This window comes from Falco rusticolus, chromosome 7 (assembly GCF_015220075.1).
Source record: "Falco rusticolus isolate bFalRus1 chromosome 7, bFalRus1.pri, whole genome shotgun sequence".
In the NCBI taxonomy this organism is placed as follows: domain Eukaryota; kingdom Metazoa; phylum Chordata; class Aves; order Falconiformes; family Falconidae; genus Falco; species Falco rusticolus.
Window position 1 is genome coordinate 42907203 of NC_051193.1, and position 19375 is coordinate 42926577.

Here is a 19375-nt window from a genome sequence, read left to right on the forward strand (position 1 = left end):
ATCCCAAGCACCATATAATCTAAGAACATGAGAGTATTCAGGGTGCTAGGGCTAAGGGATGGCCTCATTGCTGTCTATAACTATGCAATTAGAAGTTACAGACAAGGTGGAATTAGACTCTTTTCAGAGGTACCCAGTAGGATGAAAGGCAGTGTATACAAGTTAGATGGATTCCAGTTATGATTTTGTGATTTTTAAACCTCTGGAAACACTATAGCGTTTCATAGCAGCAAGAAAATGGATTGCTCTCCCTTACTTTTCAAACTGAAAGATTATGGTATGCAAATGGAGTGTCCTTTTAGTGCTGCTTATTTTGTTGATCTGATAACTTTTACTGAAGCTGTAGTAATGTGTCAGGATGATGTTTCAGTGTACTGCATATCTGATGTGAATATATTTTTTTTTTCTTTTTTTCTTTCAGCAAATTTGACAGGCCATGCAGAGAAAGTTGGCATTGAAAACTTTGAGCTCCTGAAAGTTCTTGGAACAGGGGGTAAGCTGTACTCTTTTTTTCTAAGTTGAACATTGGAAGCATTACTTTTAAGCATAAATTTTTTCTCTAGCAGAAGCTTTGGTAACTGGAACATTGTTTAGGAAAATAAATCACTTTGGTATTGCATAGCATAATATCTTTTTTCTCCCTCACAAATATTGTGCAAAATTGGAGGTCACATGTTCTAGCTTACACCACTTTTGAAGATGCATTTTTTCAAAAAAATGGAAGATAAATGGCTTGACATTTGTGACAATTTAGTACAGTTTGTGAAAAAATCTTATCTAAGTTAAGCCACGATCTTGATAATTTCATTAGATTTTCAGACTACGTTTTCACAAATTTCTGGAAAAAAACCAGTAATGTTAGTACATTATTGAAAAGGATGCTCTAACTATGTATGTGTGAGGGCTGGCATTGGCTCTAGTAGTCTTTTTCTATCCTATTCAAATCCCAGTACTACTTAAGATGGAAAATATTTGCTGTTTTATTTTGGATTTCAGCACAATGTTGGAGATTTGTAAGATGTTGTAGGATTGCTGACTAACGAACAAAAAAGCTTTGTTTCCCCTTTCTTAAAGGGATGCATACACAAACTGAAAGTAATGACTTTTATTTTTCTTAGTGTGTTTATGCTTTTTCTATGTCACTATTAACATCAGATGCAGTGTTGAGTAGATTGGGATAATCATGAAGGTAGACTATCATCAAGGTCTGTAGAAGCTTTTAGTTATGATACTAAATTTGGGGTGTTATTAGCCATTAATGGCTAGCAGTGAGGCTATAATTGCACAAGCTGCTATGTCACTGAAAAGAGCAAAGGGTTTTGATTTTCACATTTAGCTGTCATATAGATTCTTTCCTAAATTCATTAAGCTGTTAAATCAGCTGAGAATAAATTCAAATTTTTAAAAAAATTACTTCAGAAACAGAAAAATATAACAGGCTTAAAAACCTCAACCCTTGCTGTTAAACATCAGCGCTTGGTGGTAGAGGCAAGGAAGCTTTTAATATTCTTAAATATATGTTCCATATTCATAGGTGGAAGCAGCTGTGCTGAAGTGGTCAGTATTAGTCTGAGTGGAGTTTACAAAAATGAAATTACTTATTATGCATTTATGTGAGGATGTCTCTCTCCTGCTGATGGAAACATTGGCCGGATTTTTAATTATATGTGTGTATGAAAACCAGTCCCATATTTGAATTTTTCCCTTTTCCCTTACCACTACCATTAGTCTGAGATCACTTTAAAATTACTTTCAAACTCTTACATTTGGAATACAAACTAAGTTTTGGTGGTCAGTTTTCAAGTTCAGACTAGTAGTAGCCTGTCTTCCTCCTACTGTCTTTAGGCAGTACCTCTGAAGTACTACTTTTGCTGTTGTTAAACTGTCATCTGTCATTCGTTGGTACCTTCCATGCTGTCTCTTCTTCATGAACAGATGAGGCAAATTTCTCTTGGCTTGGCAGACTCTTAATCATAGCAATTAGTCCTTAGGCTCATAGTGCAAAGCCATCCTATTCACTCAGGTTAACAGGGTAATTTTTGAATGACCCCTTTCAGAAAAGGCTGCTTAATGGGTTGACAGTGGAATTGACTGTGTGTACATGTGAAGAAAAAAAAAGCTGAGGAAGCATGCTTGCCTGTCTTCATCCTGTTCTTGCAGTCACATTGCTGCAGAAACATCTTCTGTCTTAGTAGGCTTCAAACTATTTCAGGAACTGATTGAAAGATTCCCACTAACTTTAGGAATCCAAGGACACCTTGGGTATCCTGGAATGGCATTTGTAGGAAGAGTAGTACTTGTTTTGTCAAGGAAATGCTGGTTGCACTTTTAAAAATACGTATTTTCAGTCATAGCCCGAGGTTCTCTCTTTCGATATCTAGACCATCAGGGCAGTCAAGAAGTTTTGTTCAGTCTTAAGCTTACGACAGCTAAGACAAGTGCAGTAGAGGTGTCAGAGATTGCTGTTTGCCAATTTCTGGGCAGCATTAAATGCAAATGACCTGGTCAGAAAGGAGCTAGTTCTGTTTGCTTTTGAGGAAGTGACCATTGTCAGTGTTACCATTAACATGGAATTGCTGAAAACAGGACTTGAATGGACTTGACGAGGTTCTCTAATTGCTTGGCCCAAGACACAGTCAGTTTACACTTGCATCATCCCTGACAACAGTTTATTCTTAAAAGCCTCCAGTAGTAGAGATTCTGCAATCTTCCTAGATGTTCTTGCTGATGATAGTTTAATTTCCTAGTTTGAGAAGCATTCTGGAGATTGCAATAAGCAAATATCCCCTTTCATTCTTGCAAGATGTTTTTCTGAAAGAACATTATTTCACGATAGGATATACCTGTGTTAAGGTATTTCTTCTGTAAATATCATCCAACAAAAATTTGATGCAGGTCTGAACACCATCTTTACTTCCAGTATATTTCTATTTGTTATGGTCAGAAGAGTTTCTGTGTCCTTTTCATTGACTTGGCAGAGCAGAGCAGAACAGAAGCTGAAGGAAGATACTGTCCATTTGGCAGAGATGATCCTGAAATGTTCTACTGTGAAATAAATTTTTGTAAGCATTGGGACTACTGTTACAGAACCACAGAAAACTTGTACAAATTGACTCTGGTGCTGCTAGTTTAATGACATACAAACACATTTTTACAAACTTAGTTTTTAGGAAGTTCTAGAGCTACCTTATCAATAGCAAGAATTATTGTGCGAGTGCTCCATCTTAAGTGCCATAGACCTTGCAGTATCTGCTGCATGTGAAAAGTCTGGGGCTATACATTCAGTTATTTAGCTATCTAACTGACTATATGTCTGTCTTTGCAATGTACCTTGCTTTTTTTTCCCCACAACTCCCAAAGCAGAGAGGTTGTTTTTTCAGAAAATTCCTAAGACACTAACCACCTGTTTGCATGCAAACTTTGCTACAAGATCTTAAATATGTTGTCATGAGTTGTGGGGTCCTGTTAAGCCCAGAAACTTCTTATTCTTGTACTTGAATTGAGGTTGGAGGGGTGAGTATAGCTACTCTGACTTCTCAGTTCTTTGTTACCAGCATATATGTTTACTTGGGGGAATGAGATGAAGCATAAAGAAAACTTACATTAGTGTGATTATAGCAAGTCAGAAATATTTAGAAGAGCAGGCTCTTACTGCAGACTTGCCTTCAGTGATACTATGCAAAGGTAGGGCCTTATTTAGAATTTGTACTCTCTTGTACAAAACTGCTTGTCTGCATTTTAGTTGCTGTCCCTTAGGCCTGTTCTCACAAAAAATGAGAAAAATTCAGAAAATATTTGCATGCCTTCTGTATTGATAGTAATGATCTTATTCTGTAGTTTTTATTGTATTAGAAAAAGAAAGGAGGATATTTTCTTCAATGTATATCTAGTTAATTTTTATCTGTTTATACCTGGCAATCTAATTATGGTGAAGCTATATGCCATCTCTCTCAACAGTAACTGCCTGTTGGCTAGCCTGCAAGTTGCAGGTGCTTATTAGTTGCCTTTTACATTTCAGCCAGAAAAAAAGCATGGTAATTTAATTATTTCAGAAATTTGAAGTATTTCAGGTATTTTTCAAGTGGTGGTGTGTGTGTGTGAGGCTGATTTTTGGGTATTTTTCCTTGTCTTTTTTTTTTTATTCCTTTGTTTTTAATCAGGCCCTATAGGGAAGGCAGGATGATTCCTGGAACCTGGAGACCTCTTCAAATACCCATTGTATCTTCATTAGTAACTTGCCCCAAAATTATGGGCGGGATAATAAAAGAAAACTGTGTTTTCTTGGTTTCGGGGTGTTGGTTTATTTTGATTTTGAGAACTACTCTTCCTTTACGCTAGTAAATTCTGTAAATTGATCATGGGGCTGGGGGTTGAGGTCATCTTAGACAAAATGATTCACAGAGACAAGAGGGATGCTAATGCTTTTTTTGGGAGCAGTTTAAAGAACAACAAGGAAGAGGGCATCTGGCCTCTGTTTCATGTTGTTGTTATTTTTAGGCAAGAACTCTACTCTGGCAGTGAAAGCCTTATCCTGGTGTTAGCTTGTAGGTATTATTGATATTACTGTAATATAGCTAATGCTAAACGAAAGCTATGATGCTGTTTTAAAATTCTTCGCTGTAGTTATGCAGCATGCAAAGTGTTTTCAAACTATCTGATAATTAAATGACCTACAGTAATGCAAGGCAGAATATATTGAAACCTCACAGTCATATTGTGTTGACTGTAGATGCTATTTTAACTAATGACAGTATTTTAAGTGTAGTCTGTTATGAAGCAACTGGAATGACTAAAGATGATACAATATGTTAAATTAAGTGATCACTTGTTTAAGTATACAAAACTGTTGCTATTACATATAGACTTGGTGTTGGTTTCTTTCAGGTAACAGCAGTGAAAGTTAATTTAAATCTTCATTTTTGTTTTATCTTTTAAAACCCCCACAAAAATACCAAGGTTATTAGAAATAGTATCCTTGTGTACTGATGTTTCTTGTGATTATTCATTTTTTTTGGTGACAATGTTTTCTTCACACTATGGTTTGCCATAATTTCATAATTCTTTCATTCCTTTGTCTGGTTTGTTCTTGTATGTGCTCAATTAGAAGCATGCTTGTTGTGTTTTGCTTTTTGGTGTTAAAAGAACATCATAGTATACATGTTCCTCTTTTGACCTGAGCCTCACAGGAAAATACAAGGAAGCAAAAATCTGAGTTTGCCTTTTTAATCTGAGTTGGATCCTTTTATGTTGTGTTAAGGAGCTATTAATAGAATAAACTTGCCCATTTGAGTCAGTAAAACAACATAGATGACAGTATGCCACTGCTAAGAAAGCTATTAAAAATGTACTTGTTGCTCTGGGAGCAAATTGCTGCTTACTTGACTTCTGACTTGCCTGTGTTCTACTCGGTATATGCTTTCTGAAATGCCAGTCTCTTTTTGTTTTTAAGTCCTTTTTTCCTGCTGTCACTGTATAGCCTCCCTAATTTGGAATTTTCAGATTTCCTGTCCACTGAATTAGTTTCCAGCTGTCCCTCCTATCTAGTTAAAGCCTTTTTCCTGTAACACAGAAAACTAGTGTCTATTCTATAGAACAGGGTTATGTAGCAGCAAAGAAATCTAATTGCTTCCCAAAGCCTCAAAGGGAACAGCAAGAGAAGGTTGCTGTGTTGGTGTATGTATGCCCACTTGGTTTATTTGCTTCATTTTTTGTAAATGCGTTTTTAAAATTAAAAAACATTAATGTAGAGTGCATTCTGGGTCATACATTTTTCTGCACGTTGATTATTCCTTTTTTTTACTCAATTGTTGCCTCTCATGATTTTAATAAATGCCACTTTCACTCAGTCTTTCAGCTGTGCTTAAGAAGCAACAATACAAGTGGTTCCTGAGCATATGCTCTAATAATACAGTCTATTGCTTGAACTGTGGTGCACTAATGAAGACAAAAATAGTTAGAAACAAGAATATAACAGCCATATATAAAAGAGAATATTTTATACACGATCTTTTGGAATTAAGTGCTTATACAGGAAGGGTATTCTCCTTATGTGGAATATACTTAGAATCTGAAAGGATATATTCATATGAAGGGAAGAAAACTGGTAGGATGAATGTCAGATTTAAATAATCAGCTCAAAAATCTTGTTATATAAGAAGGTATAATGAAGTTACATCTAAGAGGTCAGAAAGTATTCTGATAAAGTTAAGGCTGAAAGCAAGTTAGATCTTTCAAAGCATATTGAAGAAAATATAAAATATTCTCATAAAAGGAGGAGAAAGAAAGAAGTGCGGTTACTCTGCTCAGGAGAGTGAGCCAAAATTAGGCAGTGTCTAAAAATAATTCCAAACTCTGGTTAATACTTTACTCAGTTTTTGCTATGGATAGCTATAATGAATGCTGAATGGAAGGTGGGATGGATAATCAGAGACAGAGTTGGGAAATAGGAAATTTATTTTTCTGTATGGAGAGCAGACTGAAAAGTGGGGACTGTGTTCAATCTAAGAACCTGGACATATTTGTCACACTCATCCATCAGAGACTTCTGAAAGAATCTGGACATTAGAGATCTGTAGCCAAGATTCTTACTGGAACTAATATCAGAGGTGGTTCAGTATAACTGGAGAGAATAGCAAATGCAATCTTTGTTTAAGAAAGAAAGCAGTAAGAAGATGATCCAGGTAGCTGTTGGTTTATTGTTCTGACTGCATCTGATTTCAGCAGTATGCAGTGCCTTCAAAGCAATTTTGAAGAAAATTTACCTTAATTTTTTGTAATAATTACTCAGTGTAGATTGTCTTAGATATGAGAGCCACCTTCTAAAAACTCATTTTCTTTAAAACAGAAAAATAAGTTAGGCTGTATTGCCTGCCATACCTATTTACTTTAACTTTTTTTAAAAAGCCAAGGGTAAAAAAGCACAAAAGCAAATGCTGACAGAAAGTACATTTTAAGATGCATCTGACCCTCTCCTGTCACTTTCTGCCTTTCTTATTTATCATCTTATACTCTCTTGTTCAATGGGACAGGGAACTTGTTCTTGGGGAAATAATGATGTTGAAAAGAGTTCTTGCCTATCTAATATTTAAGGAAGGGTGACAATGCCTTATCTTTGACAGTTTGGTGGTAGACAGTAAAAAATGGAAATACTTGTTCAGAATGCTATTATTTGATCTTTATTATTATTAAGGATTTTGCTTGGCTCCTTTTTTTTTCTTTCCTGTTTTTAGCTGCTAGGGCTGTATGCCTTTCCAACTTTGCCACATCCCAGTTTTTAATTCATGTGGACAGATACCTGCATAGTGAGAATTCTGCCTCCAAATTCTTTATAAGAATAAAGTGCGGAGGAAAGAGGTTATTAGGCAAATATCATGCAAGAATACAGTGAAATTTATTCAGATCATTAAATGTTTTGTACTTCTGTGCCTTTTCCTTTGTTGTCTCATGATTATTCTTACACTCACAGTAAAAAAGTAATTTAAGAAAGATGTGTAGCTTATGTGAACACTTGAAAACATTGCTTTAAAACTCTCTGTATACAAACATCAAGTCTTGATGGATTTAGAAGTCCACATAAACCATCCTGTGTGCTATAAACAATAAGAATTACTTGGTTTTTTCTCTGTAAGAAGAGAATGGTGTCATGATGCAATGGCTTAAAGTGCTTGCCTTTCTATAGAAAGAATAAAGTAGCAAAAAATACTTTATATTTTTAATTAGTTGTCTTTCAGCAAGTGTGTACTTTAGAATATTCTAATGATTTGCTGAGTTGTTAATTAGGGTAATGTGTATTCATGAAAAAGGCAGAAGTGAAAGGAAAGTTCAATTCCCAATTAAATTTTTCTGCCTCACAAATTAAGTGGTAATTTGGTATAAATTACTAGTATGAAACCTCTTATCTTACAGGCCTCATATCTGTCAATCTGCAACTTAATAATTGCTTTTTTCTTTAACTTGACACTTTTATTTTATTCCTCTTAATAAACTGCAAGGCCTGTCTAACATAGTTTGTGTGTGTGTGTATATATATATATAAAAAAAATGTGATTATAGAGTCTTTTAGTTCTTCCATAATTTAAAATATTTTTAATGAATTTTGGGGGTGAATATTTGGTGACTCCATGTGTGTTTCTTTATGGGGGAATATGTTGCTGGCTAAATATTTCTGCCTTGGAAGTAGTTGAGATGTGCATCAGACTTTATGAGAACGAACATTAAAAAGTGGCTGAGAAGTTAGAAAAGCTTTTCTGCGGTAAGATTGTCAAGTAAGGGTATTCTCGCAATTAATTAGCTTATGTGCCTTCTTGCTGCAACTCAAAATGAATGACTTTTGCAGTGTTGTCTTAAGTAGATTTCTCGTGGTGATATCTGAGATTCTGGTGCTGAATATATCATGAGTCATTTGATTAAAATAGTGCTACTTAAGATTTATTCTCATCAAAACTGCTGAGAATCCTCATCATTCTGTCAGTCCTTTTCAGATTCCTAAAGAAATAATTTGTACCATGGTAAAGCTTTATGTTGCGGATTCATTTATAACACCAGTATAGTTTCTAGAGATTTCCTTACAACTGTTACACTTAATGGATAATTTTACCCTATGCTGTATGTAAGGCTGTAGTAAGTGCTGTTAATATGCTACTAGTATTCTGCCACTTAAGATGCATTATTGTGTGTTTTTGTAAAGTGTGATTAAAGATACAGGTAGCAAAGTGTTAAAATCTAGGGGCCTTTATTTTGATTTAGCTTAAGTTTCTGTTCTCCCACACTTGATAAAACTACCATTTTCCAGGAACCTAAGGAAACTTCTGTATAATACTCTAAAGCAGGCTTCTCAGAGAGGCACAAGGAAGTTCGGTGCTAAGTTCCAGCTGAAAATCAGTGAAAACTAAGGGGCTGCTCCCTCAAGCAGTTGAGAAATGCAAGCTAAGGCTGTTCCTAAGTGCTGTTTTTGTTCTATGTTAGTAGAATGCAGAAGTATTATCTACATTTTTAGAGAAGTAACTCCTTAAAAAGATGAACTTACTGCTTTTGGAAGCAGTTCTTGAAAACCAGTGCTTTCAGCAGGAGGGGTCTGTTTTTGAGATGCTAAAAATAAACATCCAATATTGGAAAAGTAGGTTAATAACATTAAAATTGTGTATATGCATGACAGTATTACTTTGGTCACAATATTTTGGTCTGTATAACCTTGATTCAGACCACTTCTGCACATCATGACAGAATTTATGACCCGTAACTATTTTACTAAAGTATTTTTTTATATCTGTGGTTATCGATTTCTTGATAACCAGTTGGTGACCATTGAGCCCAACTTAGAATGCTTGAGATCTCGTAACTACAATTAGAGTTGAGGAATGCAATATAATACTGAACATCTTGAAAAAAATTGTCTCCCAAAGTAGAAAGATATGTTTACACTAACCTATTCTGACTCTTATTTGCCATTCTTGAGAGAGTTGTTGTGAAAACTTCTTTTATGAAAGCTCTTATTGAGAGTCATGGGTTCTGTAAAGAAAGCAAGCATGATTCCTTAGGGTTTGATGAGTCAGGTTGAGAACTTCTTACAAAGGATTGTTCATTATGTGAGCAAAACCACTTCTGTATACTGAATAAAGCAGATCTTGGTTGTAGAAAAAAAATCAATGTCATTTGGTAATTTAAAACTCTCTATTACCTGTCTTGAAAAAAACAGGATAAATCTGGAATTACATGTAATTACTTACTGGGAGCAGTGTATGCTATAGCATTTTTAAAGACCGGACTAAATTTGAGTGTCTTGCATCAGGACAGTATACCCTGTCTAGTGTATTTACAGGTTTGAGATGCTCGAGCATTCTTTTTGAGAAACCAGTGTGAAGATAGTTACAGAGGTTGGACGAAACATCTAGCTGATGCAGTTTTCTGTCTCTCGTGATGGCTTAAGGAGACCCTACAAGAACATGGAGAAGGCATACAGCGGTGTTCCTTAGTGAACTTGTAGCAGCCTGCAGTTTGGGGTCTGCCTGAGCCAGAGATTCTTTTCTGTGTTTAGCAACACTTGGTATACTTTCCTCTCCCACAAGGATTTATATAATCTTCTTGAACTTGTCTACATTTTTGACATCTGCAGCATAACGTAACAGTAGCTCCACAGCTTAACTGCGTATTTGTGAGTTTTGGGCAGTTCTTAATCTTGATACCAAATGATTTCGTTTGTTACCTTAGTTAATTTCTAAAAGTAATAAAATTGTTCTTTACTTACCTTCATATAGTTTTTTATTTTTAACTGTCTAGCATCATAAGTACTCTACTTTTTCAGAAAAAAAAAAGTCTTAAGTGTGTTTAGTTGCCTTCATAATGAAAAAAATTCTTTTATGCTTTTATGTATTTTTTTAATGTTCTCTTATACTTTTTTTTTTTCTGATGGGGGGGTGGTGGAGCTGGGAACAGAAGAGAGGAGAGACTGAAATAGTGTGCATCATTCAAGATAGGACCACACAAAGGTTTCATACCACAGTGTAAGGGATTTCTGCTTTTGTGTTGAAGGCTTGGGGGACAGTACATACGTGTTATTTTTTCCCTTCAATACTTTCCTTGGAGTTCTACTGTTCTATTTACATATTGGTTTACCACTGGTGTTTTCTAATAAGGTTTTTGTGGTAAGTCCAGGTATTTTATTTTTTTCCCTTGATTATAACACTGTGTACATTTAATTGTTATCCTGCTTCATGTGGATTACTCATTTACCTATTTGGAATCTTATCTGCCATTTTATTTTTCAGCTACTTAATATTTTGATACTGTGGTACAGTTTTCAGTGTCAGCTTTGATTTCTGTTGTATTGGATAATCTACTAAACCAAGAAAATAGTCTTCCTCACTGTTCATATATGACTGAATCAAGCAGAGTGAATTCTTTTGTTGACCTCCTTTCACTGAAAAAGCTGAATATTTTTAACCTTTTGGGGTTTTTTGACTGCTAATACAGTTCCTCATTCATCAGAGGACTCTGCACTCATGACTGTTCAGTGTTTTTAAGACCCTTTTGTAAGGGAACTTAAGTACCTTGGAAATATAAATAAGTCAACCATATCATTGTTCCTTACTCCTGATTCTTCTGAGCAATTATTAATATAAATAATTATTACTGTCTTCAAAAGTAACACATTTGTTCACATAGTATCCTGTTTGTGTATCTGCTAATTCTGACATTTACTGTTTCTACAGGTTTGCCTAGTAGAGGTATCAAATTTCCTTCTGTACAGTTCCCAGGAGCCCTTTTTATTAAAAAAAAAAAAGGGACACACACACACACACACAAAAAAATGTCTACACTTGCCACTTATTACTCCAGTATGGAGTGTATTTTTAACTGGATATGAGAATAAAACACAATAGATTCAATGATTTACAACTCTGGAAATGCTACCTTTTGGTCCTGGTGACTATTTCTTTTACTGTTTTTGTTCAGAAACCTTTCTTCTTGAGATAATTCCTCTAGTTTACTCTCAGTTTAAGTTCAGGAACTTAGAATGTTCTTATGGGCTAAATACTGATGGGAAGAATTCATTGGCTTTTCTATGGGTTTTTAGAACTTCAGTGCTATAAAACCAGTAATGAAAGCATGTAAGTTGTGCAATATGGGCAAACTATTTTAAGGTCAAAAAGTAACGTCTTTCTTGCTCCAGACTAAATTCTAAATTCTAGGTATGGGAGTTTTAGGTTATTACAAAGGAAGAAATCAGCAGTGTTTAAATTAGTTTTAAAATACTGAAACTATTTTCCCCACTCTTGTTTTATGTCATTAAGGTTGTTTGGTTGAAATTTTGCTCAGAAAATCTCAGTCTGAAACAAAAGAAGTGTTCTGGAAGATTGTAGCCGGAGTGCTTACTGTTTACCATAACAATGAATAATTGAAAATAGTAATGGTATCAGCCAGACCTGTAGTATGAGTACATGACTTTCTTTTTTTTTTTCCTCCCCACTTTTTCTTTTTTTAAGCCTATGGGAAAGTGTTCCTAGTAAGGAAAGTAAGCGGCCATGATGCTGGAAAGCTGTATGCCATGAAAGTACTGAAGAAAGCAACAATAGTTCAAAAAGCCAAAACAACTGAGCACACAAGGACAGAACGACAAGTGTTGGAGCACATTAGGCAATCACCATTTTTGGTCACGTTACATTATGCCTTCCAGACAGATACAAAGCTTCATCTCATTTTAGGTGAGTAGTTGTCAAGACTCTAGTCTTGTGTTAAAAAAAAATAAATATATATCTGCCCTTTTATCTCAATGTTTTGTAGGTTGGTTTTTTTTCATGTGGTTTTATGTACTGTATTTGGAGATTGCATGAGACACCATATAGGAAGTAAAATACTGTTAATCTTCAACAAACAGAAAATCCACAAACACAGACACTGAACTTCAGTGTGCTACTCTGACTTGGAGGTGGGAGGAAGTATTATCAGTGACTTATGTGCAGCAAAAAAATGTATCTGACCTTAAGTACCTAAATCAGAGAAATACTTTCTTGAACTTACCTAGAAGATGAAATTTTGATTTGCACTTTTTAAACCATTATTATATACTTCATTAGTTTTCTACAGACTTTCAAACTGCTACCATGAATGAAAAAGTTCTTAATTTGTACGAATGCGGGCATTAAAGGGATTCCATTTCTTTTTCTTTACGTGCTGCCTTTGTGTATGTGGCACAGAGGTTATTGGTAAGGAGGGACGACAAACATGACTTTGTTACTGGGATTAGTTGGTAGGAAAGAAGAAAAAAAGTACAGAAATATTTAAACAGCAGAAAGCCCTGTCATTCAAACATGCTGCAAGTTTCACTCTAAGAACAGTTGTATATTGTCCTCAATGTGATTAGTGTTTTTGAAATGTCATCTGTCTGAGAGGATAGGGCTACCTGTCACTATGCTGATGAGTTAACATGCTGTTTTAGCAGTGAAATGCTGCAAACTACAAGGTCATATGAGGCAGGGTTTTTTTCTGAACAAATGCACTTATAATGTGGGCCATGACAGTTAATGGTTGTGCTTTTGTTTATTTCTGGTCAGATTTCTTACAACATTGGGATTTACAAGTTGTTGTTATGGTTTCCTGCTGTAAAATGCTGGTGAAAATACTTGTATTGTGAATCAGTTTCTTGTTTTATGCTTTGTGATACTTCATTTCATTAAGTTCTACCAGTAACTTTCATAAATCTCCATTTATGAGATATGCTTGATAATGAACTACTGTATAGCAAGCCTTATTAGGATGTTCTTCATTGCACTTATGTCCTTACCATTTTGCTTTCCATCTTGATGTGGAGAGCCACATCTCTTTCTGTGGCATTTGCAAGGCTGTCAGAAGACTGATCAGAAGCTTTCTTAGGGTTTTCAACTAAGATAAAACTTCTGCATGTGTGTGTTTCTCTATTCCCTACCATTATCCTTTTTCAGGACAGCAACATTTTGCTGAAAGACGCTGAGGGTAAGGAGTTAAATTCATTTTGCTTTGTTCCCCAGTTTCATTGTCTTTGAAGAGTCCTGCCTTTTTGAGGAAGATGAAGGTTTTTTTCCTGATAATGAGAAACACTTCAGGAGCTAGAAAAGAATATTAAAATCAGCTTTCAGCCTTACTGCTCCAGGAAGCATTTGCTGCCAAAACTTTGTTATGAAACCATTTGACCTTTGAGTATTTGAGATACTTGCATGTTTCAATTTTTGGATATTAAGAGGCAATCCACACATTTCTGTGCTGAAAGTAGAGCTTGGTTTGTAAGGCTTGGTACCACTCTAAATTTAGAAAAGTTTTAACCTTTCAGATCAGCAGCAAATTTTGTTTGGTATATAAAGATGGATTTTTAAGAAAATTACAAACAATTTTAAAGACTGCTTACTTGGAGTATTTAAAAAAACTGGAAAATGAATTAACAGTTTTATGCTTGGATGCAGAATACATTTTTGTAGTGAATTATTTGAACATGTAGGTGGTCTTTTAATTGAAGTACAAGTTTTGCAATTTCTTTTAGCTCATAACTTCCTTTTATTGAACCTTTATTAACAGGCTGATTTAGATATTAAATTAATAAAATGTTATTAATGTTATATGAATCTACACCACTGGCCATCAATTCTTAGGAAGATGTTCTGTGCTTATACCTTAGTTTTAGATACTGCAGTGAGGAGCTCAAGCTTAAATGGGGTATTCACTAGATTCCTTTTGAAAATGGGAGTTGTAAATTAGTAAGGATTCTTACAGAGTCCTCTGACTAGGACATTAAAGAAATGTGTAAAGTATTGTCATGGACTGGAAAATGCTAGACACAAAGTTAGAAATATATAGATAGCTTTGATTCCTTGATGTTAACTTTTAATAATTACGATAATCATATTTTAATTTTTTTGTTTTACATTATTGATTAATAATTTAGAAAAATATTGAAAGATTAAATGAGACAAAATGTGAACATGTATTATAAATATTATAGTACTATTATTTAAATCAGATATTTTTAGGTAGAGTGCAGTTTAGATCCCACTAGAAATATTTTTAAAAACCCCAGCAAACCAAAACAAAAAACACCTCATACCAAAGATGGATGTAGTTACCTAAAAATAAATATATAGTAATAGCGAAATTTAGGTGACAACAATAATTAGAAGGTCAGAAAAAACTTTATATAAAGGCAAAATTAAAAAGCTTGGCATCATAGTCTCGTAAGAGTCAGAGGAGGGAGCCTAGGAGTTCTGAAGAACCTTGCATTGCAGATAGTACAAACTGGGCATATGCTCACCATAAAAAAATGTTATGGTGATGTTTAAAGCAAGAAATGCAAAACTAATGTATAATTAAAGGCATTTTGGTTTGGTTTTTTGCTTTCCCACAAAGCCTACATGAATCCATTCTCAGAATATCAGCTAGGGCCAGAAAGGTCCTATTTTCCTTCTTTTTTAGCAGAAAATGGGGCTAATTTGTGGGGTTTTAAAAAATACTTTTAATCACTTTTTGTAACAGTGAAGATGTCTTCTACCTAATATGGCCTAAAGCTAATTTATAATTCCATTGGGCTTTGCACCCTCCCTGACCAAAAAACCACAAACTGTTTGTTGCAAGTTTTTTATGTCTCATTATGTGAGTCTTTGTAAATCAGTCCTCTGATCTAGTTTGGGAATTTGTGTTTCAGAGACTTCTGAATTTTTGGAGAAACCAATCTCTGCCTTTTTTTTTGTACCTAGTTGAACTTGGTGTATGAGTAACATGTCATTTCAGTTTCAAGAGGCTTTAGAATTGGAGCCTTGGTGCAATATTTAATACAATTCTTTGCTGTTGAGTTATATAGTCTTAGAATTTAGTCTGGAACAAGTGCAAACATGCAGCTGCATTTCTGCCAGATTTCCAGAATACAGGGTTTGGAGTTGATTCCAGTTTTTAGGTTAACTTTAAGCTGTCATTGAAAGAACAAGTATTGTATCAGTGTGAGTACTGGTTCTATGGAATGCTTGTCACAAGAGGTTAATCTACTAATACTTAAAACAAACAAAAAACCCCAAATTCCTGAGCTGTCAGATGAAGTTTATATTGAAGTAATTGATAATATTCCCCCACCCCACCCCCATTGTCAGTGATGCATTTGATCTAGCATCAAGAATTCGAAGGCTGGTTGTTTCATTGGGCTTTGGTTAATGTTATAACCTGAATAGAATTAGGCTTGTTCTGCCACTCCTGTGGCAGCTTTGGTTTGTATGTCACAGTCCTTAGAACAGCGCTTGGGAATTAAGCTTTTACTGGTACTAAGTTAGCAGTTCTGATTAGAAATATTTTAAAAATTTATTTCTGTTACCTTTTTCTCCATGATTAGAATGCTGAGATTTTTTTGGAAGAAAGCAGTTGTAAAATGTGGATTATTTATACTTTTTTATAATTTTGATATGCTTACTGATCTTGGTAAATCTTCCTTGCGTTGTTTGTTTCTGGTAATGCTCCTTCCCAAACAGAGAACGGGAAAACTAAAAAGAGGAGACAGATCAAAATATCTGTAACTTGTATATATGATTTATCCTTCAAAGTATTAACTTAGAAAAGGATTGGACTTTTTTCATGGATTTGTGTATTATACCAATGAATCTGTAGAAACCACATGCAAGAAAATATTGAGTAAGATGTCTTGGGGCATGTTCCCTGCTCTGTACATGTAGACCTGAAATACAGTATGGGGGCTATGGGCTTTGAAATTAATGCCTTTAGTGTACACTGCTAGCATAAACAGGTCCAAATCTAAAATGTTTGTGTTGCAGTGGAGCTCTGTCATAATAATTTTTTCCCCCTCCCTGAATGTGAGAGAACCCTTGTGTCATAGCCTGCAAAGGATGAAAAGTGTTGTTTCCATGTCGGAATGTATGTGGAAATAATCTCCTTCAGTGAGTTTTGCCATTAAAGTTCCCCTTGCAAAGAGTATAATTTGTAATTGTCCATAGTTTATTATTTCACCGAATATGTTTTCTGAATTGCCTTTCTTTAAGTCAGTCTGCCTTGTTGCTTTTAAGTATTTCATTAGTGTACAAGTATTCAGTTTGTAGATATCATTTGTACTCCTTACTTTTCATTCCTAAACAATGAAAAGTCTGATTTTGCAAAAAATAATCTTTATAATTTGGGAATATTTGAGGCTATTTTATGGGTTTGCTGCTTATTTAAAAGTTGGTTGTGTTCTTCCATCCGTCCTTTAAGGAGGAAATTGTGTGTTGTACAATGTGTTGAAATATTACTGAATTACAATAAATAACATCTGATCCCAGAACATGTTAGTTAATAACTTGCAAAGTACCTATTAATATTACACTAAGAAAATTAAGTTGTCAGAAAGTGAAATTAAAAGGTTATTTGTTCTACTTTTTAGACTACATAAATGGAGGAGAATTGTTTACTCATCTGTCGCAGCGAGAAAGATTCTCAGAAAATGAGGTGCAAATTTACATTGGGGAAATTGTTTTGGCACTTGAGCATCTCCACAAGGTAAAGTAACTGTATTCTACTGCTCATTTTGTGGAACTGCAACTGTATTCTTTTCACATCATATAAAGTTAGTGAGGAGAACTTATTTTTTAGATTGCTTTAAATTCAAAGGAACTTGTCTATTTTGTCTGCAGTGTGTTGTTATTGACAAATGATTGTTAATTTATAGTAATCCTCATGAAATGGTGTATGTCAGTAAAACTAACTTGTAGTCAGTATGAACAGGGTTGGGTTGCACTATTGTTCAGTTCTCCTTGGTTTGATACAATTAAACAGCAGAGATCTGAAATTTTGATGTAACTTGTAGATATGAAAAGTGTTACGGTTTTCAGAGGTAGTAAGTAGATTTGTAGACTATTACAAAGCACGTATGGTCTAGAACATATGACAGAAGTGTCCATTTTCATTCTTAATGAAAGCTGAACTGAGTTTTGCACACCACAGCAAGTATTCAGTCACTTTTAGATTCAAGGGATATAGTATGTCCTTTAAATTTAAAGACATTAATGCACAGTGTAGTTTCTGAAAATTTTAAAGTCATGCAAAGGTATTTCTTCAAAGGCATTTTTAAACTGTTCTTTTTGAGGTGCAACTTTCAGGTGTCAGATTACCTTCATATTTAAATGGATTCAACTGTCTCATTGGTGTGGTAATGCTGATTTGGAAATAGCTTTTTTTTTAATGTTCTGTTTGCAGTTGGGGATTATATATCGGGACATAAAACTTGAGAATATTCTCCTCGATTCTGATGGCCACGTGGTGCTCACAGACTTTGGTCTGAGTAAGGAGTTTCTTACCGATGAGGTGAGTATTTGAGTCTTCAGTAAGTGTGGACAGAATCCAGCAAGATCAAAGTTAGGTTCTGTCTGATTGAAATCAGAAACCCATTTGAGAGGGGAGGAAAAACTGCCTACTAGATTCTTAATTCATAGAACAAAATCTAGTAGTCGTTTTACTGCGTTTTGAGCTTTCAGTTCATTTGTCTTTGGTCTGCCAGTGTTGTCAGACACGTCTGTCTGTTCTAGTTTTCCCTGAAATGACTTCATGCACCCTTCTGCTGCCCTTTATGTGAAAAAGGAGAGATCCCCATAAGTCTGAAAAGCCGCTAATGTTATCATTTTCAGATGCCTTGTTAAAAACTTGACTGTGCTAATACTTTGCAGTGACTAGGCAAATGGTGTGCTATGACTCTTCTTTCTGCTAATAATAATTAATGTATTATTATCTTGTCTTTCTCATGTCTTTGTGTCACTTGATAAGCTTAATTGCAAGCTTTTAGGATAAAAGCTTATCTCTTATTAAATACATGCATAGTATCTAACATAGTGATCTCTGACTGTTGATGTTGGTTGATAATTATTTGTAAAGTACAGTTTTATGTCCAAATACACTTTTTAGATTTCAGAGTGTTGAAATTGCACAGGCTTTTACTTCTAAGAGAATTTAAAAATGGCTAATTTTTGGCTTTCACATCAGGTACAGGGGTATTGAAATCTGGGATTGCAGATCTGAAAGTCTTTGTTAGAAGCAGCAGAAGGGTTTTCTAAAAATAGATAACTGGTAGTTTCCTCTAGAATATTTGCATTTCAAATGGAGTCTGGTAGGATTTGGGAGGTACCATTTTAAGAGCTATGAAATGTTACTTTCTGAAGCAGGGAAATAGTGCAGATAATATCAGTATATTCATTTTAAATTACGGCATGAAACCAAGGGGAGGTTCAACTGGCATGACAAGGGATTAGCAGCAGCTTGCCAGACCAGTGCAAGAGAGGAAGTACAGAGAGATGCAGTTTTCAGCAGGAAGGAATGATGGTAAAAGGTGTGGCTAGGGAGAGTAGGACCTCCTCAGAGTTGTGAGAGAAGCTATGTTGGGCACAAGAGACAAAGTACATGGAATGGTACTACTGCACTGATGTGCAGGAACAGTCTTGAGCCTTTGAGCTGAAGTTGAATGAAGGTGAAATTTTCCCTGTAATTAAGAAGGTCCTGATTCATTATGACGTTCTTAAGTCTTAAAACAGATGGTTTTAGGAAATATACTTTTTTTGTTATTTATGCTCACCTTTGGAATGTCATTTACAAGCAGTGCAAGGAAAGGGGAGGACTTGGGGTCAGCATCAGAGATGCCTGTCTGCTTTTCCCACACTCTGATTCGATTCCTCTTTCTCCAGTCAAATAAAGCAGTCTTGCTGCTTGGTCATTTATTGTTGGTTCATCTGACTCTAATCCATTCTGTTTTCAGTATATACCTCAGAAGTCTCTTCATTTAACCTTTTTTTCCCTTTTTCTCATACTCTCTTTCACATTTTATATTTGTCTTCCCTGTCAGAAAAGCTCAACATTTCTGTTATTTCTTTTAAGGAAAAAAGTAATTGCTTTCCAA

At 35.0% G+C, this 19375-nt stretch overlaps 1 protein-coding gene across 6 annotated transcripts in view; it reads left to right on the forward strand.

The window, feature by feature from the left end:
• The window catches only part of RPS6KA5 (ribosomal protein S6 kinase A5), an 81760-nt gene that overhangs the window by 12276 nt on the left and 50109 nt on the right, over positions 1 to 19375 (forward strand). For 4 of the 6 annotated variants that reach the window (XM_037393834.1, XM_037393839.1, XM_037393836.1 and 1 more), the window contains exons 2-5: positions 422 to 493; positions 11982 to 12200; positions 16877 to 16992; positions 17689 to 17796. In XM_037393834.1, coding sequence (XP_037249731.1) covers positions 422 to 493; positions 11982 to 12200; positions 16877 to 16992; positions 17689 to 17796 — 515 coding nt within the window. Of the gene's footprint in view, positions 1 to 421; positions 494 to 11981; positions 12201 to 16876; positions 16993 to 17688; positions 17797 to 19375 lie in introns of those variants that run through there. The other 2 variants (XM_037393838.1, XM_037393840.1) reach the window with 1 other exon arrangement.